The sequence below is a fragment of the Pseudorca crassidens genome, chromosome 2, assembly GCF_039906515.1.
Source record: "Pseudorca crassidens isolate mPseCra1 chromosome 2, mPseCra1.hap1, whole genome shotgun sequence".
Classification (NCBI taxonomy): Eukaryota; Metazoa; Chordata; class Mammalia; order Artiodactyla; family Delphinidae; genus Pseudorca; species Pseudorca crassidens.
In genome coordinates, this window is record NC_090297.1 from 97,040,529 (window position 1) to 97,067,114 (window position 26,586).

At 39.5% G+C, this 26,586-nt stretch overlaps 2 protein-coding genes across 2 annotated transcripts in view; both read left to right on the forward strand.

Moving 5' to 3' along the window:
• The first annotated feature begins 380 nt into the window (after positions 1-380).
• LOC137209041 (olfactory receptor 11A1-like) lies at positions 381-887 on the forward strand. Its single transcript, XM_067710135.1, has one exon. It carries the CDS (start codon positions 381-383, stop codon positions 885-887), a length of 507 nt encoding a protein of 168 aa, XP_067566236.1.
• Positions 888-14,161: 13,274 nt separating this feature from the next.
• The window catches only part of CD53 (CD53 molecule), a 31,378-nt gene continuing 18,953 nt past the window's right edge, over positions 14,162-26,586 (forward strand). Inside the window, exon 1 of the mRNA XM_067727218.1 lies at positions 14,162-14,269. The gene's annotated coding sequence lies outside the window, so the exon portion shown is untranslated. The remainder of the gene's footprint in view (positions 14,270-26,586) is intronic.

Genomic DNA, 26,586 nt, shown 5'->3' on the forward strand with positions numbered 1-26,586 from the left:
CATTCTGGAGTTTGGTTGTATTCTGTCAGACCGAAGCCTTCTCTCTGAGATCTCAGGTTGTTATTTGCACTTTTCAGGGGATTGAGAGAAGTTCTCTCTTTGTGCCTTCTCCATGCTCCACTGAATGAGCTCAGTCTGAATGGCCAGTTGCTGGACATCTTCTGGGCACCAGGAATTTTGGTCAGTACAGATTCCAGGTTAGTTCTGTGAGCCCCTTTGAAAAGCTGGAACCAGATCTCCACAAAATGGTACCTAGGACACTGGGTCAATTTTAAAATGGGATTAATGTATTGAAGGCTTTTGTATGATAAGTGATAGCAGGACGAGCTTAACTACTCACACAATTACATGCTCACACACTGCAGGATGTGGCAAAAGAAATGGCCACATTTCTCTGCTGCTTCTTTCTCACAGCAATCACGATGGTCCTACTGTCTAGACTAACCTTCTGTGAACCCAATGAAATTGATCACTTCTTTTGTGACTTCACACCTCTGGTCCATCTCTCCTGCATGGACACTTCACTGACCGAGACCATTGCCTATGCCACCTCTTCTGCAGTGACTCTGATCCCATTTCCTCTCATCACAACCTCCTACTCCTTCATTCTTGCTGCTGTCCTAAGAATTCCATCTGGCACAGGCTGGCAAAAGACCTTATCCACCTGCTTCTCTCACCTCACCATGATCATGGTGTTCTATGGGACACTGATTGCCACATACCTCATGCCCTCAGCCAACTCTTCCCAACTCTTGCACAAAGGATTTTCTCTACTTTATACCATCCTAGCACCCATGTTCAACCCCATCATCTATAGCCTGAGAAACAGAGATATCCATGAAGCCCTGAAGAAGTGTTTGAGTAAGAAGCCAGGTTTCCTTAGATGATGCAAAAAGGAAAAGAACTATATTTGTTCAATGGTTCATAAACTGGATTGAGTAATTTAGAGTTAACATAAAAGGCAATTACCTAAACTATTAGCTACCAAAGACTGATGACCAGATGCCTATGAGTATGGCTGTGGACACTGCTGAATTCTGACAGTGAACTGGTGTTCCAGGAATGGTCTAAGCAGGTCAGATTCTGCTCCATTCTGCTCCAGGATGCTTGTGTAGAAGCTCATCTCCAAAATGAACTGGTAATGCTGGCCACTCATTTGTTCAAATACTCATTGAGGGTCTACTATGTTCAAGGCATTGTACAAAATATAAGTGCAAAATAAACAAAAACAGAGGAAGTCCCTGCTCTCACTAAATTCACAGTCATGGGGGAAGACAAACGTTAATCAAATAACTAGTGTAAAACTACACATATAAAATTACACTTGTGATTCAAAATTAAAAATAATAAGATGACTACTACACACCTATTAGAATGGCCAAAGTCCAGAATACTGACAACACCAAATGCTGGTGAGGATATGGAGCAACAGAAACTCATTCATTGCTAGTGGGAATGCAAAACAGTACAAATGCTTTGGAAGACATTTTGGGCATTTCTTACAAAATTGAACATACTTTTACCATATGTTTGAGCAATCACACCACTTAGTATTTACCCAAATGAGTTGAGAACGTATGTTCACACAAAAAACTGCACCTATTTGTAGCAATTGTATTTATAATTGCCAAAACTTGGAAGCAACAAAGATGTCCTTCGGCTGATGAATGGAAAAATAAAATGTGCTACATAGACAATGGGATGTTATTCAGCACTAAAAAGAAATGAGCTATCAAGCCATAAAAATACATGGAGGAAACTTACATGCATATTACTAAGTGGAAGAAGTCAATCTGAAAATGATATATAGTGTTTTATCCCAATTATATGATGTTCTGGAAAAGGCAAAACTTTGGAGACAGTAAAAAGATCAGTGGTTGCCAGTCTTGCACTCAAGACTTAGAAGTGGGAAACAAAGATTTGGGGAAATGAGGGCTAGGCAGAGGACCCATGATGAATCTATGATTCTCTATCTCCCCTGCTATTATGGTAGCAGGCTCAGTTGGAAGCTGGGACATTGTATTTATTGAGTTCCACCTCTTCCTGCCAGGCCCTCTACCAGGCTCTTGCCTGCACTTGCTCCCTCTCCTACTGGCACATGTTCTTAGTAAGTTAGAGCATAGGGTGTGGTGGGCATGTGTTTTTTGCTCTTTGCAACTCTAAAGAGCTGAGTTGACTTCTGAGTAGAAAAGCTGAGGTCAACATTGCACATTCAGATGCTGCCTGACTTCTTTTCTGGCTCCTACAAATTATGCGCCCCTAGTGCTGAGGTTAGGATTATCTCTTGCCTAAACTTTCTTCTGAAACATTCTTTTTTTGAGTTAAGCAAAGAGATTATGTTCACCATGCGTGGGTGTTACTCAGAACCTTGGATTGGAAACAGCACATATGAGACTATGCTGGGTATCTGAAAACATTCTCAGACCTTGCTTTATGAAGAGAGAATTGCCCTCTTCTTGCTCCTCTTGTAAACTAGGAAAATATTGTGTGATCATCTTAGGGTACTCCCAGTAAAAGTAAAACTTGTCAGCTTTCATTTATCCACAGGTGGCTCATTGGGAGCCAGGGTTAATGTCAGACTAGCTCTGCAGGAAATTGGATAGGAGAGCAGGCTTTTGTGTCATGGGAAAGTTTTTAATTTTAGCTCTGCCACTTTCTTGTAATGTGCTTTGGGAAAGTTACCTAAACTCACCAATTTTAGTCTTTCTCATCTGTAAAGGAGGACATGCCATGCCCATCTCACACTGTCCCTAAGTGAGAACATGCACTGCCTGTCTGGCCCATAGCAAGTGCTCAGTAAATGGTAGCTCTTGTAACTCTTCTTCTAGGTTCCACCTTCTGTACCAAATCCCAGCCAAAACTATTATGTAGTCAAATTTCATTTTGACATTACAAAGTAATAAATATTCAGAATGTTTAAGGCCCAGAGAGAATGTATGGATTACACAACATCTTCTTCACAAGAAGTGATCTCCTAAGGGATTAAGTGGACTTTCCCCAGGTAACACAGACTAGAATCCAGAAATTCTATATCTGAGTCCTGTCCTCTCTCCCCTATACCACACCACCTACCAACTCAGTAGGTTTTCTCCTTGCCTAGGGACACATAAGGAACATTTCTGTATATGCCGGCATCACTGGTTATACTTGGCTAGGAGAGAGTGTAGTGTATCACAGCACATGCCAGAGCCATGGAACTCCCCCTCCAGCCCCAAGTCTTACATTCCATCTCCTACAAGCCTGCAGCTCCACTCAGGTAACAAAGCCTCAGAATGTTTGTGGCCAGCACAATTGCCATCAACTGGGAGAAACTTCTCCACTACTCCTTCTGCAGGAAGCCACAGCTCTCAACCTCTCAAATGGGGAAGGGGACATGTTGCGGGTAGAACTGGCTTCCTATTTCCACTGAGACATGGCAATGAAACATGAAGCCTGGGGAGTCTCTTCCAAGTTAGTGAGGGCTGCAGGAATGGAGCAGCCACAGCCCTGCTCCCACAACTGAAAATAAGCCCCAATACTGCCAAAGAACCCAGGAGTCTCATCTCACCCAAACCAGTGGTTTTCTGACCTTAGAGCTGGGCAAAGGTGCTTGAGAAGCCACCAAAGGTGAGGAAGAGGTTGAGCAGTCTCTAAGCCCCATTCCTGCACTCACTAAGCAATTCTGTTTTGATGTATCTTATTTATTCCATTTAAAACTTCATTTGAATAAAGACTTTTGCTGCTAAATATGTGTACACACACACACACACACACACACACACACACTTTTTTTTTTTTATTAGACCTTTCCTTCCATTATAGCTTCCCTTATTTTCCCTGCTGGAAAAACATACAAAAACATGAAGGTCATGTTTGGATTAGTTTACGTCCCATAAAGTCAAGGACAGTTGGTGTACCCTGACTAAGAGGACAAGACAGAGAAAGTATTTAGAGAAGACCACAGCTTCTAGGATGATGATTTCTGCAGGAAATTTTGTATGTCAATTACCTGCACTGTATTTTTTAAGCCTCTGAATCTCTGTAACTGACTTCTACCAGGTTGAAGCAACACTTGTCAGTGACTTTCCCAGGTTTATCAGGGATGCCTGTCCTTGGGGGACACTGGACACCTCCAGGTAGCATGACCACACCCTGACATATTTGTGCCTTTAGGCTCAGAAGTGGGTTAGTCTGCAAAAGAAACCTTTTGTCACTCACAGACTTAGATTCCTTCTGAGGAGAAGTGAAGGGAAGGTTACACGATGACCTGTAAATTTCTGATTCTTGTCCCAGGGCTGTGCAGGCCTTTACTGGTAGATGAGAGGGATATAGATGTACAACCAACTAGATGGAGTCAGAAGAAAAGGTCATAGCCACTCCTGCCATCATAGGGAGTAGCTGTGTTTCCACAGAGACCTGCCACCCTGCTCTCTCTGATCTCAGGCAGGAGGGCAAGAAAACCCATATACAATCTTGGTGGTTTCTCACTGGTCCACACCTGCTCAAGCTCAAAGAATTTGGGACCTTAGTAAGAGAGAGTCACAACTTTCAGGCAGAAATCAAGAGTCTTCAGCACAAGGGGTCCACTCCTTGTGCATGCTCCTGGGGTCTGACCACACCCCTAACCACTGAAAGAGTAGAAGGTTGTGGTATCTGCTTAGTTCTTTCTTAGCTGACCTGAGGCAAGTCTCTTCAGCACTTTAGGTTTTAGGCTCTGAATCTGAAAAATTGGGAAGATTGGCTAAGTGTTTTCCAAGGAATATGCTGAGGATAACAAGTAACATTCATATCATACTTTAAATTTTATAAAGCTCTTTCACATAGTTTCTCATTTGGTCCTCATTTGGCTATAAAGTAGAAACGATCCCCACAGCACAGATGAAGAAACTAAGACTCAAAGATATTAAATGACTTCCTTAAAGTATCTCTCTGAATGCCTTTTGATTTCCAACCCTCTGTTATTTCCTTTACAGTGTACTCCTAGCTCTGACTTCCATAATTCAGTTCTTCTCTTCTGGGTATGTGCTATAAACTGAAAGTGTTCCCCAAATTCATATGTTGAAACCTAATCCTCAATGTGATGGTATTAGTAGGTGGGGCCTTTGGGAAATAATTAGGTCATAAGGGTGGAGCACTCATGAATGGAATCAGTGCCCTTATAAAAGAGACCCCAGAGCTCTCCATCTCTCCTCTGTGCCTTGTGAGGACACAGCAAGAAAACGACCTTCTATCAACCAGGAAGCAAGCTCTCACCAGACACCAAACCTGCTGGCACCTTGATCTCAGACTTCCCAGTCTCCAGAACTACAAGAAATTAATTTCTGTTGTTTATAAGCTACCCAATCTATGGTATTTTTGTTAGAGCAGACTGAACATACTAAGACAGTACTTTTTAATTTTTTTAAATTTATTTTTTATTGAGATAACATTGGTTTATAACACTATAAGTTTCAGCGTACAGCACTGTATTTGTACTTCTACAGCCCGTATCACTCCTAGGGCCTAAATCAGGTAGGCATAATATATCATAGACATTATGTTAAAAAGTGCCAGGCACTTCCCTGGTGGCACAGTGGTTAAAAATCCGCCTGCCAACACAGGGGACACGGGTTGGAGCCTTGGTCTGTGAAGATTCCATATGCCGTGGGGCAACTAAGCCCGTGGGTAACTGAGCCTGCACTCTAGAGCCCACGAGCCACAGCTACTGAGCCTGCATGCCACAACTACTGAAGCCCACGTGCCTAAAGCCCATGCTCTGCAACAAGAGAAGCCACCACAATGAGAAGCCTGTGCACCACAATGAAGAGTAACCCCCGCTCGCCACAACTAGAGAAAGCCCACATGCAGCAACGAAGACTCAACGCAGCCAAAAAAAAAAAGTGCCAAACTTTTTGGCAGTATGGTATCTGGGACAATGATGCGAGTAGGGGGCTGCTTTGGATGCAGGTTTCCCAATCCCAATGTCACATTGGATTATGCCTTAAAAGCAAGGCAGTATCATTGTTGGTTATTATAGCTGGAATTAAAAAAAAATGCTCTCTACCCTCAGCTTGGAATTTTATCTGTATTCTTCTCATATTTCAATATTTTCCAATAATAAAAACAGACTCACTCATCTTAAAAAAAAAAAAAAGAAGGCTTAAATGGGAACCCAGTGATTTCTCCATGTCTATGTGAGGTTTTGTCCATTCAGGAGGCATTTTGGCAGGTACTACTGCATGATAACGCAGCATCAATATTTTGTGTTCCCACTCCTTATCTGGCCAACTTCAGGTCTCCTAAACACCCAGATTCTGTTATCACCTACCATACTTGATCAATAACATGCACTGAGAAAACCAAACCATGGGTCTGACCTTCTGCTATATCCTTTTTCTAATTTAGTTTTTCTCATAGTTTTTGAGCTTTCTTCTGGATTATTCAAAAACATGGGCTGCCCTGACATTGTCTTATTCTCCATTTTTTTTCTTCTTCCTCCAAATGGATTGTAAATATCTAATGGTCAGAAACAACATTAAGTTCTCAATGAAATCTTGTAGGTTTGGGTGTGAGTGGGTATAGAGCTCTCTACCCTTCCCTGACTCCCAGGACACAGCTGCCTCTGGTTGTCAAGCACTTGGATCAGCAATTGGGATGAAGGAGAGGAGTACATTAAATAAATTTTCTCCATCAAAATGATCATTCATTTCTGCTATGAGGAACTCTTGTCTTGAGGTATTCTTCCTGATATTCCTAAAATCCTCTCTCTAATAACCACTTCTCTCTCCACAGATGTTCACTCTACTTATCTCTCTACTCTTATTTTCTCCTCCCTTCCCAAATCTCCAGTTCTCCTAAGTTTCAGGCCTGAAGTTATTCAAACATTTATAGAGCACCTCTTATGTTCCAGACACAATTGTTCAACATACACAGAGCAACACAGAGGTTTACAGAGCTTTGAGTCTACAGGTGAGAGAATATTCCAAAGACAAGAGGGGAGGGAGGGAGGGAGAGTGAGAGAGAGAGAGAGAAAGAGAGAGAACTAGAGTGATTTGTTCAAGCAATTAAAAGGAATTCAATAACCAGTATGGCAGTACAGTGGGGGTGGGTGTGGGGAAGGACTGGCCAGCTGAGTGTGAGGAGTTAATAGGACCTGCTTAAAACCTATGGGAAGCCATTAAAGAGTTTGTTTGGTTTTTTTTTAACATCTTTATTGGAGTATAATTGCTTTACAATGGTGTGTTAGTTTCTGCTTTACAACGAAGTGAATCAGTTATACATATACATATGTTCCCATATCTCTTCCCTCTTGCGTCTCCCTCCCTCCCACCCTCCCTATCCCACCCCTCTAGGTGGTCACAAAGCACGGAGCTGATCTCCCTGTGCCATGCGGCTGCTTCCCACTAGCTATCCTCCCTACATTTGGTAGTGTATATATGTCCATGCCACTCTCTCACTTTGTCTCAGCTTACCCTTCCCCCTCCCCATATCCTCAAGTCCATGCTCTAGTAGGTCTGTGTCTTTATTCCCATCTTGCCCCTAGGTTCTTCATAGCATTTTTTTTCTTACATTCCATACATATGTGTTAGCATATGGTATTTGTTTTTCTCCTTCTGACTTACTTCACTCTGTAGGACAGACTCCAGGTCCATCCACCTCACTACAAATAACTCAATTTCATTTCTTTTTATGGCTGAATAATATTCCATTGTATATATGTGCCACATCTTCTTTATCCATTCATCTGTTGATGGACACTTAGGTTGCTTCCATGTCCTGGCTATTGTAAATAGAGCTGCAATGAACATTTTGGTACATGACTCTTTTTGAATTATGGTTTTCTCAGGGTATATGCCCAGTAGTGAGATTGCTGGGTCGTATGGTAGTTCTATTTGTAGTTTTTTAAGGAACCTCCATACAGTTCTCCATATTGGCTGTATCAATTTACATTCCCACCAACAGTGCAAGAGTGTTCCCTTTTCTTCACACCCTCTCCAGCATTTATTGTTTGTAGATTTTTTGATGATGGCCATTCTGACCAGTGTGAGGTGATATCTCATTGTAGTTTTGATTTGCCTTTCTCTAATGATTAATGATGTTGAGCATTCTTTTTCTGTTTGTTTGTTTTTATGTTTTTTATTCTTTATTTTTAAAATATGGGTGAAAATATATATTTAGAATTAGTTATCTGGACTCAGTTTAGATGATTCCAATTTTGTTGGCAATATTCAAGGCACCATAGTCAGGAACCAGTGGAACCTATGCCTTCTTCTTTCTTTTAGGCCTGATGAGAGCGTTGACCTTGGCCACATCAGTGTCACAGAGCTTCTTCACAGCCTGTTTGATCTGGTGCTTCTTGACCTTGACATCCACAATGAACACAAGTGTGTGTTATCTTCTATCTTCTTTATGGCTGACTCAGTGGTCAGGGTGACCTTGATGATGGTGTAATGGTGGAGCTTGTTTCTCCTGAGTGTGCTCATCTGAGGGTATTTGGGCAGCCTTTTTTTTTTTTAAGTATTTATTTATTTTTACATCTTTATTGGAGTATAATTCCTTTACAATGGTGTGTTAGTTTCTGCTTTATAACAAAGTGAATCAGTTACACATATACATATGTTCCCATATCTCTTCCCTCTTGCATTTCCCTCCCTCCCACACTCCCTATCCCACCCCTCCAGGCTCACAAAGCACCGAGCTGATCACCCTGTGAAATGCAGTTTCTTCCCACTAGCTATCTACGTTACGTTTGGTAGTGTATATATGTCCATGCCTCTCTCTCGCTTTGTCACAGCTTACCCATCCCCCTCTCCATATCCACAAGTCCATTCTCTAGTGAGTCTGTGTCTTTATTCCTGTCTTACCCCTATGTTCTTCATGACATTTTTTTTCTTAAATTCCATATATACGTGTTAGCATACAGTATTTGTCTTTCTCTTTCTGAATTACTTCACTTTGTATGACAGACTCTAGGTCTATCCACCTCATTACAAATAGCTCAATTCTATTGATTTGAGGCCTCTCCCTTTTTTTCTTGATGAGTCTTGCTAATGGTTTATCTATTTTGTTTATCTTTTCAAAGAACCAGCTTTTAGTTTCATTGATCTTTGCTATCATTTCCTTCATTTCTTTTTCATTTATTTCTGATCTGATTTTTATGATTTCTTTCCTTCTGCTAACTTTGGGGGTTTTTTGTGCTTCTTTCCCTAATTGTTTTAGGTGCAAGATTAGGTTGTTTATTTATGTTTCCTGTTTCTTTTTTTTTTTTAACATCTTTATTGGGGTATAATTGTTTTACAATGGTGTGTTAGTTTCTGCCCCATAACTGTTTCCTGTTTCTTAAGGTGGGCTTCTATTGCTATAAACTTCCCTCTTAGAACTGCTTTTGCTGCATCCCATAGGTTTTGGGTCGTCGTGTCTCCATTGTCATTTGTTTCTAGGTATTTTTTAATTTCCACTTTGATTTCTTCAGTGGTCACTTCGTTATTAAGTAGTGTATTGTTTAGCCTCCATGTTTTTGTATTTTTTACAGATCTTTTCCTGTAATTGATATCTAGTCTCATAGTGTTTTTGTCGGACAGATACTTGATACGATTTCAATTTTCTTAAATTTACCAAGGCTAGATTTGTGACCTAAGATATGATCTATCCTAGAGAGTGTTCCAAGAGCACTTGAGAAAAATATGTATTCTGTTGTTTTTGGATGGAATGCCCTATAAATATCAATTAAGTCCATCTTGTTTAATGTATCATTTAAAGCTTGTGTTTCCTTATTTATTTTCATTTTGGATGATCTGTCCATTGGTGAAAGTGGGGTGCTAAAATCTCCTTCTATGAATATGTTGCTGTTGATTTCCCCTTTTATGGCTGTTAGTATTTGCCTTATGTATTGAGGTGGTCCTATGTTGGGTGCATAAATATTTACAATTGTTATATCTTCTTCTTGGATCGATCTCTTGGTCATTATGTAGTGTCCTTCTTTGTCTCTTGTAATAGTCTTTATTTTAAAGTCTATTTTGTCTGATATGAGAATTGCTACTCCAGCTTTCTTTTGATTTCCATTTGCATGGAATATCTTTTTCCATCCCCTCACTTTCAGTCTGTATGTGTCCCTAGGTCTGAAGTGGGTCTCTTGTAGACAGCCTATATGTGGGTCTTGTTTTTGTATCCATGCAGCCAGTCTGTGTTTTTTGGTGGGAGCATTTAATCCATTTACATTTAAGGTAATTATCGATATGTATGTTCCTATTCCCATTTACTTAATTGTTTTGGGTTTGTTATTGAAGGTCTTTTCCTTCTCTTGTGTTTCTTGCCTAGTGAAGTTCCTTTAGCATTTGTTGTAAAGCTGGTTTGGTGGTGCTGAACTCTCTCAGCTTTTGCTTGACTGTAAAGGTTTTAATTTCTCCATCAGATCTGAATGAGATCCTTGCTGTGTAGAATAATCTTGGTTGCAGGTTTTTCTCCTTCATCACTTTAAATATGTCCTGCCAATCCCTTCTGGCATGCAGAGTTTCTGCTGAAAGGTCATCTGTTAACCTTATGGGGGTTCCCTTCTGTGTTATTTGTTGTTTTTCCCTTGCTGCTTTTAATGTGCTTTCTTTGTATTTAATTTTTGATAGTTTGATTAATATGTGTCTTGGCATGTTTCTCCTCAGATTTATCCTGTATGGGACTCTCTGTGCTTCCTGGACTTGATTAACTATTTCCTTTCCTATATTAGGGAAGTTTTCAACTATAATCTCTTCAAATATTTTCTCAGTCCCTTTCTTTTTCTCTTCTTTTCTGGGACCACTATAATTCGAATGTTGGTGTGTTTAATGTTGTCCCAGAAGTCTCTGAGACTGTCCTCAGTTCTTTTCATTCTTTTCTCTTTATTCTGCTCTGCAGTAGTTATTTCCACTATTTTATCTTCCAGGTCACTTATCCGTTCTTCTGCCTCAGTTATTCTCCTATTGATCCCTTCTAGAGTATTTTTAATTTCATTTATTGTGTTGTTCATCATTGTTTGTTTCTTCTTTATTTCTTCTAGGCCCTTGCTAAATGTTTCTTGCATTTTCTCTATTCTATTTCCAATATTTTGGATCATCTTCACTATCATTATTCTGAATTATTTTTCAGGTAGACTGCCTATTTTCTCTTCATTTGTTAGGTCTGGTGGGTTTTTAACTTACTCCTTCATCAGCTGTGTGTTTTTCTGTCTTTTCATTTTGCTTAACTTACTGTGTTTGGGGTCTCCTTTTTTCAGGTTGCAGTTTCTTAGTTCCCTTTGTTTTTAGTGTCTGTCCCAATTGGCTAAGGTTGGTTCAGTTGGTTGTGTAGGTTTCCTGGTGGAGGGGACTAGTGCCTGTGTTCTCGTGGATGAGGCTGGATATTGTCCTTCTGGTGGGCCAGTCCACGTCTGGTGGTGTGTTTTCGGGTGTCTGTAGCCTTATTATGATTTTAGGCAGCCTCTCTGCTAATGGATGGGGCTGTGTTCCTGTCTTGCTAGTTGTTTGGCATAAGGTGTCCAGCACTGTAGCTTGCTGGTCATTGAGTGAAGCTGGGTCTTGGCATTGAGATGGAGATCTCTGGGAGATTTTAGCCATTTGATATTAAGTGGAGTTGGGAGGTTTCTTGTGGACTGATGTCCTGAAGTTGGCTCTCCCACCTCAGAGGCACAGCACTGACTTCTGGCTGGAGCACCAAGAGCCTTTCATCCACACGGTGTTCTTTAGGATTTCTTGGGTATATTTTTCTTTGCTTTCTTTCTTTCAGGTATTTTTTTTTCCTTACTTAGTTGCAGTGAAATCCAGGAATGAAGCAATAGGCAGGTGAATTGTCTCCAATTCAAAGCCAGGCGTTTGTCAAGCTCTTGCTAGTTCTTGTTTTCCTTGTTTCTCTGGAGGGAGAACCAGGAGGTGGTTCCAGGCTCTGTCCCTACTGCTTCCCCATGCGGACCCATGCACACACATCCTCTTGCTGCCTCTGCTCTTGGAGGGGCAGCTTTCTAAGAGATGAAAAGTGCTTGCAGACACCAGAACTCCAGGCTAAGATCAGAGGAACAGGACAGATTGCTTACATTTCCCCTGAAATGGCTGCTAGTGTTGGAGGGTCTCCTGCAGAGGCCGGGAGTGGCTCTGTTTCACTGTGGGACAAGGACACTGGCAGCAGAAGTTCTGGGATGTACTCCTTGGTGTGAGCCCTCCCAGAGTCTGTCCCATTGAAGAGTTTTAAAGTGGGGAGTGACATGATTAAATATGCATTTTTAAAAGCGCTGTTCAGGACTGAGGCAGAAAACATCCAAGCTGATCTTGAAGGAGGCTGGTATCCAGTGACCCAGGAGAGAGATAAGGATTAGTGTAATGGCCCTGGAGTGATAAGAAGTAGCCTGATTTGAAAAACATTTAGGCAAAGTATAATTTAAAACACTTTTTGGTTGATAACATTGACATAACTCTTTAGGCCCAAGATGGAGATGCTCCTGCCCCAGGTGCCATGTCAGCAAACTGAAATTTTTTATAACTTTTGTGTCCTTGTAAATGCTTTGCTTGACTGGTCAACACATCAACTCTAGGCTCTATACTTATTTCCTTGTTCCTTCTCACCCCAAGCAAGTTTGACTATGTGGCCCCAGTCAACCAGATATTTTTCTCTTTTTCTCTTCTTTGCTCTTTATTTTCTATTCTATAAAAGCTTCCTGCTTTCTGCCCCACTTTGCAGTTCTCTGAATGGAGACTGTCTACTTCAAGAAGTGTTAAATAAAATTTGCTCCTGTCACCAAAATTGTCTTCTTAATCATTTTTTAGCAATAATATGTGGTAGTGTGGGAGAAAGAGTAGCCTAAAAGGATGCTTTGAATCTGACTTGGGCAACTGAGAGTTTAGTCAATCTTTCCCTGAGATGGTAATGGGGGTGAGGGGGTGGAAATCAGGCTGATTGGGAGGAAGCTGAGTTTACTAAGCTGAATTTTGGATACTGTACTTGAGGTTCCTGTGTGGTGCTCAAGTGAGAGACCAGGTTGCACATAGAGATGTGAATCTTTGACACAGAGACATAGTAATCAAACTCATCAAGAAGTCTTTCCTCAATTACTCCACTTCAGCAGCCTCGGGTGAGGGGCAGTGATTTCTCAGAGTGATGCCAGCTGAAGAGAGGAAAGTTTATAACAGCATTTCCTGAAGTACAATTACACTGAAAAATTGTTCCCTGAGAAATACCACACACACACACACACACACACACACACACACACACACACACACACATTGTTCTATGATCTAACAAGTTTGGGAAAAGTTACATATTTAGGGAATGTTAAGAGACTATTAAGGACTGACACAACACAGTCTGCAATAAAGAACATTTTCTTCTTTGTTTAACTCAGCTTTCCCCATGAGCCAACCCTGGCCAGAAGTTATTCCAGAATCTTAATGTCTCAGGGCAAAGGAAGATAGTAGAATTATTATTGGATGTTACTATTAATAAACTGAAGCTGAGAGGTTGAGAGTTTCTCAGTATCTCACAGCTAACAGAAATAAAGGTTAGACTGAAACCCAGATGTTAGGACTCTAAACCTGGAGCTCCCTCTACTAACCAAATCATTTCTACTAGTGCCCGCTGGATTGTGCCTTGGAGTTTGCTCCTGAAAGTACCCTTATATAAGGACAGTCCAGCTTTTGAGACATGGAAATCTGAAAATAGTGACCCAATCAAACTGGAGACTACAGATCTTCTGGAAGGTAGTTGGAGGGAGGGTGGAGAGAAGGTGGAATGGCTTAAGAGACATTCCTAAGTGTCAGTCCTAGAAAACTTCTTAAAATATTGATTCTTGGGTTCCACTCCAGTCTGTCTACCTGAATGGGACTGGAGAAGTATGGTGGGGTCAGGCCTACTTATCCTTGAACAGATCCACAGGTAATTCTGAGATGTCACCTTGATTGAGAAGCACTGCCCTTTTCTAGACAAAAAATAATGTCAAAATCTCCCCAGAACCCACCAGTTCTCACAGATTTCTACCTGAACCAACTTGGTCGTTGAGATTTTCCTGAGTTGCAGAGAAACTGGTTTAGACATTTGGGTGGGTTGTGGAGTAAGCTTCTAAAAAGCCTCAGGGGAAGGATTGTATCTTTGAGGCTAAAGAGGGCGGGCCCAGCCCCACTTCCTCTGTCTCCTCATCTGGGCTTCCTGTCATCACAGTGTGATCACATTTATTCCCCCTTCACTTCTCCTTTTACACAAATAGCCCCAACTTCCGTGTTACCAGCCTTGTCTCGGCGCCTCATTGATAATCACCAATTCTGCCTAAAGGACTGAGGAAAAGAGCCTGCAAAAGGTAAGATTGGTGATATTTTAACCTTGTTTGAGAGCAGAGACCTGAACCATATTATGTGGGCTAGAGTATCTTCTCAGAAGTCTCTATATACCTCTCTAGTAACTACAATTTCCTGAAACTTTTGCAAATATTTACTGCAGGTAGTAAAATTATGAACAAGATTCTAGTGACCCTCAAAAGGCAATCAGGCTGGAAGGAGTTTCAATTAACTGGATTCCCATTATCTGATATCACTTTGGGTCAGGGCATTTATGTGCTTAAATTGCTTCAGAACTTGAATTTGGGTCTGGTCATTTCTGTTGACCAGAGCCATCTGTACAAGATGAAGCTGGGGAGATTTCCTACATGTGCTGATCTTCAGAAGATTTGTCTTGTGATTTTAAAGTGAGCAGAGAACCAACAGTCATAGTTATTTTAAAAGGTAGCTGGGAGATGCAGATCTTCTTCATCTGAGAAATTTTCAAAAGTAAAGTTAGTGACTCCCACTGTGATTCCTCAGAGACACTAAACAGAAGGACTGATATAAATCACAATACCCAACTCAGAGTCAAGGACACAGGACATGCTCAGAACCTGTATTTCGAGAAGTAAAAGCTAGACACCACTAAGAGATGCTTAGATTTGTTGTTTTTAAAGGGCAGGAAGACCACTGTGATCCTCAGGTTTCCCCCAAATAAAAGTATCCTTAGTATTCAAAACAAGAATATTGATAAATATAATATGACGTGCACCAACTTTGCATGACTTGCAAAACAAACTTGATATTGCAATGATTTCTAATTCAGGCCCCATAACTAATAACTGAGGTCTTACGGACTCAGAAAGTGATAGCTAAGCTTTGGTCCTGGCTTTCTGTAACCACTATAGTCACTGGGGGTAAGGTTACCACAGGGAACTCTAGATGAAAGCTTTCTCCTTCCAATATTTGCAAGGATCTTACTGGGAATGGAGAGGAAAGTCCCCTAGAACCACACTCACCCACCTAACAATGAGGCATGGGAATGGGGAAAAGGGCTGTAGATTCCCAAAGCACCTCAGGGACTATTGCACTTTGAATTTAAAAAATAATCAGATGTTAAGTACCTCCTAGGGCCAGGCACTGTGCCTGGGAGGAAGGGGCAAAGTAGAAGGAAGATATTTGTCCAAAAAACAATCTTGCCCTTAAGGAACTCCCTTGGGAGATAAGAAATATCAGATATGTATGCAAGGGCTTTGGAAGAGAACTGAACAAAAGCAGAATCTTAGCTGCTGGCTAAACAAAGAAGTTTTGCTTTCTCAATCTCTACCAGAATCTGCACTATTTTGAAATTGTGGTTGAATTAGAGCAGAGGTTGAACTGAAACATGATTTCCTGTGATGTTTCCTGTGTAGGCCAGTTAGAGTATTTAACCTTTAAATGAAAGGATTGGACACCTTTATACCAGCAAGGAATGATTCAAAGCCCAGCCTTTTACATCTACTACTATCTAAGTGACCTTGCATTTGGTAATTGACAAGAGACACACGCTGGAAACCTCAAACTCTGTTGGTCTTTAGTTTCTTATGTCCTCAGGTTGCTTCTGACCGTGCAGAGGGCTTCAGACTAGGACCTGAGGTTTGTTTAAACTTCCTCACTCCTACTTTGCAACATGCCAGCAGCTAGGCATATGCTAAACACTGGAGACCCAAGGATAACTGATGTGGTTATCAATTTCAAAGCATTTGTAGAGTAACATGAAGGACAGACACAGCAATACAAAAATATGGCACAATGTGAACTTTTCTATAATGGAGCAAGTGTGTGCACAAAATGTAGGAGTTCAGGAGTGTGCCAAAGACTCCCTGGGAGAGGTGACTGCTTGGGTTCATTTTCAGGGAAGGATGAGTTTGCTATGGAGACTGGGGGTAATGGCATTTCAGACAAGACACAGTATATGCAAACTCAAAGAAATGTGAACACCCAGGCATGCTAGAAATGAGAGTAAGAAAATGAGATTGGACTATAACAAACCATGGTTGCAGGACCACAGGAAGTAGGAAATTTCTCCTACTTGGTTCTAGAACCCCAACACCTGAAAGTGGAAGGCAAGATCTCTAACCAGGAGGGTCCCAAGCCCAGCCCTGGATGGAGCTACGCCTGAAACCTCCACTTGACAGGCTTGATGGAATGTGGCTTGAAATGAGGGTGAGAGTCAGATTTCTTCTTCTTCAACCTAGGTTTTCCCCCTAGATTTAAGTGAAAGGTGGAGCTTTTTGCAAGGTTACAGACATTCTCTTTCCCTCAGCTTCTGTTTCCGGAAATGCTGTGTTGATTTAGTCATGGTGGTTTGGTTTATGTTCCTGAAATAGTCAGCCTACAGTACTTCCTGTACCGAGTGAGCATCCAATGTGTGCAGATCACCATGGGCCTAGAGACTGGACACTTGCCTTCAGGAACCTCCAGGACCCAGCTGCCACTGCAGGTGCAGAGCACTGAATGTCTAATGCAGAGATATTAGACAGCTCTGCAGAATGGGTCTCCAGGGTGGCTGCTGGGACAGAGGAGGAGAGGATTGCAACTGGTGCTTGGGTGGTCAGTTTGGGAAGGCCGTCTGGAAGTAGGCCTTCTGAAAGAGGAAGATAACATTTTTCCAAAGCCAGTGGGTGAGCCCTCAGGCCATCCATCTCTGTGTTGGGATATAGAGTCAATTCCTCTATTCATTTCCCATTTCACAGTAGAGTTCCTACCCAAGCAGTAGCAACAATACATCCTAGCTATGGCCAAAAGTTGTTCAGCCACAAGGATACATTTCCACAAACATTTAAAATAAATGCACTATATTCCAAGTGTTAGAATGTTGACACTTAAAGGGAACTTAGAGATTATTTAAGCTTAAATAAATTGTCCAACTCATAGTGGGAGCCCTGTTTTGCTATTATAACATTCCAATCTGTATATTTTTCAGGTCAGATGACTTGTCCAAAGTCATAAAATTACTTAACTAGTTATCTAGAATGTTTCCTGAGTCTCTGTGAAATGTTCTTTTCTCCACACTACATTATACACCTTTTCTTATAGACTTCTTTTTAAATAGGCATCATTAAACTGTGTTATTTGTTCACATAAAGAAGTTTCCAGTGTTTTTTAACATAGGTAGACAGAAAATACACTTAACTATAAATCCAGATGATCTGAAATCAATATGCTAACAAATCAAGTATTTAATATCTATTTAATTTGTCAAACTTTTGTTTGACATTTTATATTTCAGGAGAACTAAAGAATAAAGGTGAGAAATGATTTTGATAACTCACATCTTTTAAAATTTATTCAAGTAAATTTGAACTCATGGCTTAATATTTACTCTATATTACAAACAAATAGAGGCCTTAAAGAATTATCCCATGGTTTATTCTTCTAAACATAGTTATTGTAGAATCACAGTATTTATACCATGAGGGACTTAAATCGTAATGATTTCAAGATAGGTATCCTTCAGATCATTTACTTATGTTCAACTGTTTTTTTTTTTTTACTTTTTATTTTGACAAAAATTTGTACTTACAGAAAAGTTACAAAAACAATACCAAGAATTTCTGAACCCCCTTCATTCAGATTTCTCAAATATTAACGTTTTATCACATTTTCTTTATCCTTCTCCAGCTTTCTCATTTGAGAGTAATTGCTGACGTGATATCTTTTCCCCTTAAGTGTTTTAGTGTGTATTTTCTACAAACGAAAACATCCTCCTATATATCCACTTTACAATATCAAAATCAAGATTTTAACACTGATACAATACTATTACCACTCTATAGATTTTATTCAGATTCCACCAATTGCCTACTAATATATTTTACAGCAAAGGGAAATCTCTGATCATACATTGTTTTACACCATCGTCTCTCTAGTCTCCTATCTGGAACGGTTCCTGAGTCTTTCTTTGTGTTTCATGATGCTGATATTCTTGAAGAGTACAGGCAAGTATTTTCTAGACTGTCTCTCCATTTTGGTATTTCTGATGTTTCCTTGTGACTAGATTCAGGCTATTCCAACTTTTGTTAGGAATATCACAGAAACGGCTTTCATTATCCCACAGAGAGCCTTGTCCACCATGGGCATAACTTGCCTGAACACACCATGGACAGGTCTCTAGGACAGGGACCCTCCACAGCAAAATTCTACATATTTTATGCTAAGGAAAGAGAACCACTAGTCCACTGACTCTGGAACAATGGTAACTGTTTTATGTAACTGTTCCTGATTTACAGAGAGCCCTTGTTATATAAGTCCCTGTCTCAGCTCAGCTGCTAAGAGCATCTATGATTTTTCTGTTGAGTGATGATCTTCCTAAGCTCCCAAATGGAGGAAAATGAGACCCCCAAGATAATCTGGATTTGTTTTTCCTCAATTTCTTCTCTTCTCTTTGCTTCTTGTTTCTTTCTCTCTTTTATAAATCACCAATTCCTCTCCCTTGAGGACAGCCTTGAAAGGAAATTTTCACCTGAACACAATTTCAGGGAAGAATAAGATGACAGACACATTCCTTTGACAAAGTGATGGAGAGGTGAGAGGAAACTAATACATGAGAGTTGATGGTTTGATTTGGTTTAATTTTAGTATCACCCTTTCCCCTGTAACTACTTATTACTCCATGAATAGACAGAAATGCAAAACCCACATCCTACCTCAGCCACTTCTCACAGGGGTTCAGACTGAAAGATGGAAGGAGTCCTCCTGGAGGCTCATCACGTTGCCGTGGGGGGAGTTGTGTTGGGAAGTGGGAGGTAAGAACTCAGAACCTGGGACAATGAAAGGAACGTAGGCTTGGGAGACTGAAAGACCTTGGCCTGTGCCCTGTCGTTGTTGATTATTAGCTGGGTGATCTTGTGCCAGTTACATAGGCTGTCTGAGTCTTGGACTTCCTGTTTGAAAAGTGGGGCTATTGACACCTAAGTTATGAGGTTGATATGAGGATTATAAATAAAATTTATTTACGAAGAGCTTGGCATTTTGCAGAGTTCAGTGAACTATATCATTTATCAAAATTAATTTGTCAAGACAGCCATAATTTGGGAACCCTCATGGAGAACAGATTTCCTTTCCTATTTAGAAAAAAACTTATGTTAATAATGGCCCCAATATTGTTCAGTGATGAATTAAAGACCTCCACAGACTCTGTGTAGGAATAAATGGGAAGCCAATACTTACCTTGCTGGATGTAAGAACATTACATGTTCTTCTATGTAAATTACCAAATAGATCTGTATATCAAGAAATGTCTGGAAAGATGTTCACCAAAAATGTTAATGGTGGTTATCTCTGGGATGTGGAGTTTCAGAAGATTTTATGTTTTCTTCTTTGTACTCTCTTTATGGTTTAAATTTTTTCACAAGAACACACAAAACTTTTTTAAAAAGTTATTTACAAAAAATGAAACAAGCAAAGGATTACTAAAAAGGTGTTCTGGCACCCAATGTATTTTATTCCTGAAAATCTAGCAGAAATTTCAGAGTCACCCTTAAGAATTGACTGTTAGGGAAGCTCTGAACTTGATCTTTTCCTCAGTTTTCACTGAACCAGGCACTCTGATACTGAACCATCCAGGAAATATTATCTCATTTAACTCTCAGAACAACCTATGAGGTATGTATTAATGTATCACCATTTTAAAGATGAGGAAATTGGAAAAGTTAGAGAGATTAAGGAAATTGCCTAGGGCCATACTTCTGGTATGTACCACTGCTAGAATTCAAAACTAAACTTGCCCGCATCCGTTACTAGTGTTTGTCAAACTGTGTTCCATGGAACACTATGTTCTCTGAGCTGTTAATAAGTAACCTGTAATATATGAATAGGTTTGTAGTTATATAAGTAGACTTTTCTCTTAGACACCCACAATGTACATTAGTACATATCAGTTTTCACAGAAGTCACTCATTAAAAAAACTGTTCATTATTTTATGTTTTATTTTTATTTAATCTCACTTCCAAAATTATTGACCATGGATATCTCTCATTCCCTATGGTTTTGTTTGGTTTTGTTTGTTTGTTTGAGGAATATTTATTAACATCTCATAAATCTAATAGTCCGTGTAACACCAAAGCTGTCTTGCTGTGGCTCCAAATCTAAAATTGGATCAGATAAGGCTGGAGAGCAAGAATTGATAGTTTCTTGAAACTTCTGTCCAACTTTAGCCACTTCTAAGCTTGATTACCTTCAACACTGTATTAGATGACCTGCAAGTATGGGTTAAAGAAAAGAAAGAGATTGAACTAGAAATCCATGAGACAGCTTATCAGCCTGAGCTCTTTGCTTGGAGGAAAATTAGTAAAGGGTGAACTTCCTCCCTGGCCTCCACGTTGGGTGTGGGAGGTGCTGCAATTAACTGCAGTTCAGTCATGGAGGTTTCCTGGAAACTGACGTCAGGGGCTTTCTTCACAGGGCCACATTAGTCACAGATTTTGACTGCAGAGGGGTGTCAGTTTTTCCAGTGGGGTTGGAAGGGGTGGAAACTCAATAACTGACCAGCTACAGTGAAGAAAGGAAAGGGGAATTCTCTCTTGATTTATGTAAAAACTGGGTTCATTGTTGCATATGGTAAAAGTAGTAATGATCTTCACAAAATGGGTGGCTTTTCTCCTTCCGTTTGGTGCAAGTCTAAGTGGAAAATCAGGAAGGAGAAAGAGGTTCTTTTTCCTGTCTGTGAAGGAAAGAATCAGTGGGGCTATCTGCAGGTTTGTGGGCACCTCATTAGTTGGTGCTCTGTGGACAATTAGATTACAGGGTCCTGAAGCAGCTGTCACAGGATCTGAAGATATTGGACATGAGATGACTCTAGGAGGCATCTGGCCCAGTCTTCTTCTGGGTCGGTTATTTTCAATGTCTAAAAGATTAGATTAATGGCACAATAAATCTCAAGCCCAAAGCTCCTCACTTTGCAGTGTCATGTTCATTCCACTACACAAGATAATTTAGAGTTAATGAACAAAGTTCCAGTCATTTGTTCATTCAACCATCTTACTTTTTTAGTGTAATTAGGTACTGTGTTAGGCCTCGAGGATTCAAAGATGAATCCCTCAAGAAGCTGACAGTCTAGTGAGCCTAGACACAGGATGATTAGTAGCTAACCTAATTAAGGGGTCACAGGGAAAGAAAGGGGCAAATTCCAGCAAAGGACCTCTGAGCAAAGGTAAGGAAGGAAGAATGGAGAAAAGTATTCAATGTTACTTGCTAGATTTTAAAGTATAAGACCAAGAACGTTGCTATGAATTTGGAGAGATGGACAGGAGGAAATTAGGAAGGACCTTTTAACATATGTATACATGCATAAAACCTAACTACAAACACTGTAAATTAACAATACAATAAATAAATAAATAAATAAAGTTGTAAATTTTCCTCTAAAAAAAAACAACTGAAGAGGAACAGTCAGCTCTACCCACCACCAGTACCTCCCATCAGGAAACCTACACAAGCCTCTTAGATAGACTCATCTACCAGAGGGAAGACACAGAAGGAAGAATAACTACAATCCTGCAGCCTGTGAAACAAAAACCACATTCAGAGAAAGATAGACAAGATGAAAAGGCAGAGGCCTATATACCAGATGAAGGAACAAGACAAAACCCCAGAAAAACAACCAAATGAAGCAGAGATAGGCAACCTTCCAGAAAAAGAATTCAGAATAATGATAGTTAAGATGATCCAGGACCTTGGAAAAAGAATGGAGGCAAAGATCGAGAAGCTGCAAGAAATGTTTAACAAAGACATAGAAGAATTAAAGAACAAACAAACAAAGATGAATAATAAAATAACTGAAATGAAAACTACACTAGAAGGAATCAATAGCAGAATAACTGAGGCAGAAGAATGGATAAGTGACCTGGAAGACAGAATGGTGGAATTCACTGCTGAGAAACAGAATAAAGAAAAAAGAATGAAAAGAAATGAAGACAGCATAAGAGACCTCTGGGACAGCATTAAATGCAACAACATTTGCATTATAGGGGCCCCAGAAGGAGAAGAGAGAGAGAAATGATCAGAGGAAACATTTGCAGAGATTATAGTCGTAAACTTCCCTAACATAGGAAAGGAAATAGCCACCCAAGTCCAGGAAGCGCAGCAAGTCCAATACAGGATAAACCCAAGGAGAAACATGCTGACACACATAGTAATCAACTTGGCAAAAATTAAAAACAAAGAAAAATGATTGAAAGCAGCAAGAGATAAATGACAAATAACATACAAGAGAACTCCCATAAGGTTAACAGCTTATTTCTCAGCAGAAACTCTACAAGCCAGAAGGGAGTGACATGATATACTTAAAGTGATGAAAGGGAAAAACCTACAACCAAGATTACTCTACCTGGCAAGGATCTCATTCAGATTCGATGGAGAAATCAAAAGCTTTACAGAAAAGCAACAGCTAAGAGAATTCAGCACCACCAAACCAGCTCTACAACAAATGCTAAAGGAACTTCTGTAAGTGGGAAACACAAGAGAAGAAAAGGACCTACAAAAACAAACCCCAAACAATTAAGCAAATGGTCATAGGAACATACATATCGATAATTACCTTAAACGTGAATGGATTAAATGCTCCAACCAAAAGACACAGGCTTGCTGAATGGATACAAAAACAAGACCCATATATATGCTGTCTAAAAGAGACCCACTTCAGACCTAGGGACACATACAGACTGAAAGTGAGGGGATGGAAAAAGATATTCCATGCAAACGGAAATCAAAAGAGAGCTGGAGTAGCAATACTCATATCAGATAAAATAGACTTTAAAATAATGAATGTTACAAGAGACAAGGAAGGACACTACATATTGATCAAGGGATCAATCCAAGAAGAAGATATAGCAATTATAAATATATATGCACCCAACATAGGAGCACCTCAATACATAAGACAACTGCTAACAACTGTTAGAGGAAATCGACAGTAACACAATAATAGTGGGGGACTTTAACACCTCACTTACACCAATGGACAGATCATCCAAAATGAAAATAAATAAGGAAACAGAAGTTTTAAATGACACAATAGACCAGATAGATTTAATTGATATTTATAGGACATTCCATCCAAAAACAGCAGATTACACTTTCTTCTCAAGTGTGCACGGAATATTCTCCAGGATAGATCACATCTTGGGTCACAAATCCAGCCTCAGTAAATTTAAGAAAATAGAAATCATATCAAGCGTCTTTTCTGACCACAATGCTATGAAATTGGAAATGAATTACAGGGGGAAAAACATAAAAAACACAAACAAATGGATGCTAAAAACTCTGTTACTAAATAACCAGGATATCACTGAAGAAATCAAAGAGGAAGTCAAAAAATACCTAGAGACAAATGACAATGAAAACATAACAATCCAAAACTTATGGGATGCAGCAAAAGCAGTTCTAAGAGGGAAGTTTATAGCTGTACAAACATAACTCAAGGAAAAAGAAAAATCTCAAACAAACAGTCCAACCTTACACCTAAAGGAACTAGAGAAAGAAGAAAAAACAAAACCCAAAGTTAGCAGAAAGAAAGAAATCATAAAGATCAAAGCAGAAATAAATGAAATAGAAACAAAGAAAACAATATCAAAGATCAATAAAACTAAAAGGTGGTTCTTTGAAAAGATAAACAAAATTGATAAACCATTAGCAAGACTCATCAAGAAAAAGAGGGAGAGGACTCAAATCAATAAAATCAGAAATGAAAAAGGAGAAGTTACAACAAACACTGGAGAAATACAAAGCATCCTAAGAGACTACTACGAGCAAATCTATGCCAATAAAATGGACAACCTGGAAGAAATGGACAAATTCTTAGAAAGTTATAACCTTCCAAGACTGAACCAGGAAGAAAGAGAAAATATGAACAGACCAATCACAAGTAATGAAATTGAAACTGTGATTAAAAATCTTCCAACAAACAAAAGTCCAGGACAAGATGGCTTCACAGGTGAATTCTATCAAACATATAGAGAAGAGCTAACACCCATCCTTCTCAAACTCTTCCAAAAAATTGCAGAGGAAGGCACACTCCCAAACTCATTCTATGAGGCCACCATCACCCTGATACCAAAACCAGACAAAGATACTACAAAAAAAGAAATTTACAGACCAATATCAGTGATGAATATAGATGCAAAAATCCTCAACAAAATAATAGCAAGCAGAATCCAACAACACATTAAAAGGATGATACACCATGATCAAGTGGGATTTATCCCAGGGATGCAAGGATTCTTCAATATACACAAATCAGTCAATGTGATACACCATATTAACAAATTGAAGAATAAAAATCATATGATCATCTCAATAGATGCATAAAAAGCTTTTGACAAAATTCAACACCCATTTATGATAAAAACTCTCCAGAAAGTGGGCATAGAGGGAACCTACCTTAACATAATAAAGGTCATATATGACAAACCCACAGCCAACATCATCCTCAATGGTGAAAAACTGAAAGCATTTCTTCTAAGATCAGGAAATAGACAAGGATGTCCACTCTCACCACTATTATTCAACATAGTTTTGGAAGTCCTAGCCATGGCAATCAGAGAAGAAAAGGAAATAAAAGGAATACAAATTGGAAAAGAAGAAGTAAAACTGTCACTGTTTGCAGATGACATGATACTATACATATAGAATCCTAAAGATGCCACCAGAAAACTACTAGAGGTAATCAATGAATTTGGTAAAGTTGCAGGATACAAAATTAATGCACAGAAGTCTCTTGTATTCCTATACACGAATGCTGACAAATCTAAAAGGGAAATCAAGGAACACTTCCATTTACCATTGTGACAAAAAGAATAAAATATCTAGGAATAAACCTTCCTAGGGAGAAAAAAGACCTGTATGCAGAAAACTATAAGACATTGATGAAAGAAATTAAAGATGATACCAACAGATGGAGAGATATACCATGTTCTTGGATTGGAAGACTCAATATTGTGAAAATGACTATACTACCCAAAGCAATCTACAGATTCAGTGCAATCTCTATCAAATTACCAATGGCATTTTTTATGGAACTAGAACAAAAAATCTTAAAATGTGTATGGAGACACAAAAGACTCTGAATAGCCAAAGCAGTCTTGAGGGAAAAAAACAGAGCTGGAGGAATCAGACTCCCTGACTTCAGACTATACTACAAAGCTACAGTAATCAATACAATATGGTACTGGCACAAAAACAGAAATATAGATCAATGGAACAAGATAGAAAGCCTAGATTTAAACCCATGCACCTATGGTCAACTAATCTATGACAAAGGAAAAGATAGACAATGGAGAAAAAACAGTCTCTTCAACAAGAGGTGCTGGGAAAACTGGGCAGCTACATGTAAAAGAATGAAGTTAGAACACTCCCTAACACCATACACAAAATTAAACTCAAAATGGATTAGAAACCTAAATGTAAGACCGGACACTATAAAACCCTTAGAGAAAAACATAGGAAGAACACTCTGACATAAATCACAGCAAGATCTTTTTTGATCCACCTCTTACAGTAATGGAAATAAAAACAAAACTAAACAAATGGGACCTAATGAAACTTAAAAGCTTTTGCACAGCAAAGGAAACCACAAACAAGATGAGAAGACAACCGTCAGAATGGGAGAAAATATTTGCAAATGAATCAATGGACAAAGGATTAATTTCCAAAATATATAACCAGCTCATGCAGCTCAATATTAAAAAAACAAACAACCCAATCCAAAAATGGGCAGAAGAACTAAATAGACATTTCTCCAAAGAGGACATACAGATGGCCAAGAAGCACATGAAAATCTGCTCAACATCACTAATTATTAGAGAAATGCAAATCAAAACTACAATGAGGTATCACCTCACACCAGTTAGAATTGGCTTCATAAGAAAATCTACAACCAACAAATGCTGGAGAGGGTGTGGAGAAAAGGGAACCCTCGTGCACTGTTGGTGGGAATGTGAATTGATACAGCCACTATGGAGAACAGTATGGAGGTTCCTTAAACAACTAAAAATAGAATTACCATATGATCCAGCAATCCCATTACTGGGCATATACCCAGAGAAAACCACAATTCAAAAAGACGCATGCAACCCAATGTTCACTGCAGCACTATTTACAATAGCCAGGTCATGGAAGCAACCTAAATGCCCATCGACAGACTAATGGGTAAAGACATGTGGTGCATATATCCAATGGAATATTACTCAGCCATAAAAGTGAACAAAATTGGGTCATTTGTTGAGACATGGATGGATCTAGAGACTGTCATACAGAGTGAAGTAAGTCAGAAAGAGAAAAACAAATATTGTATATTAATGCATATATGTGGAACCTAGA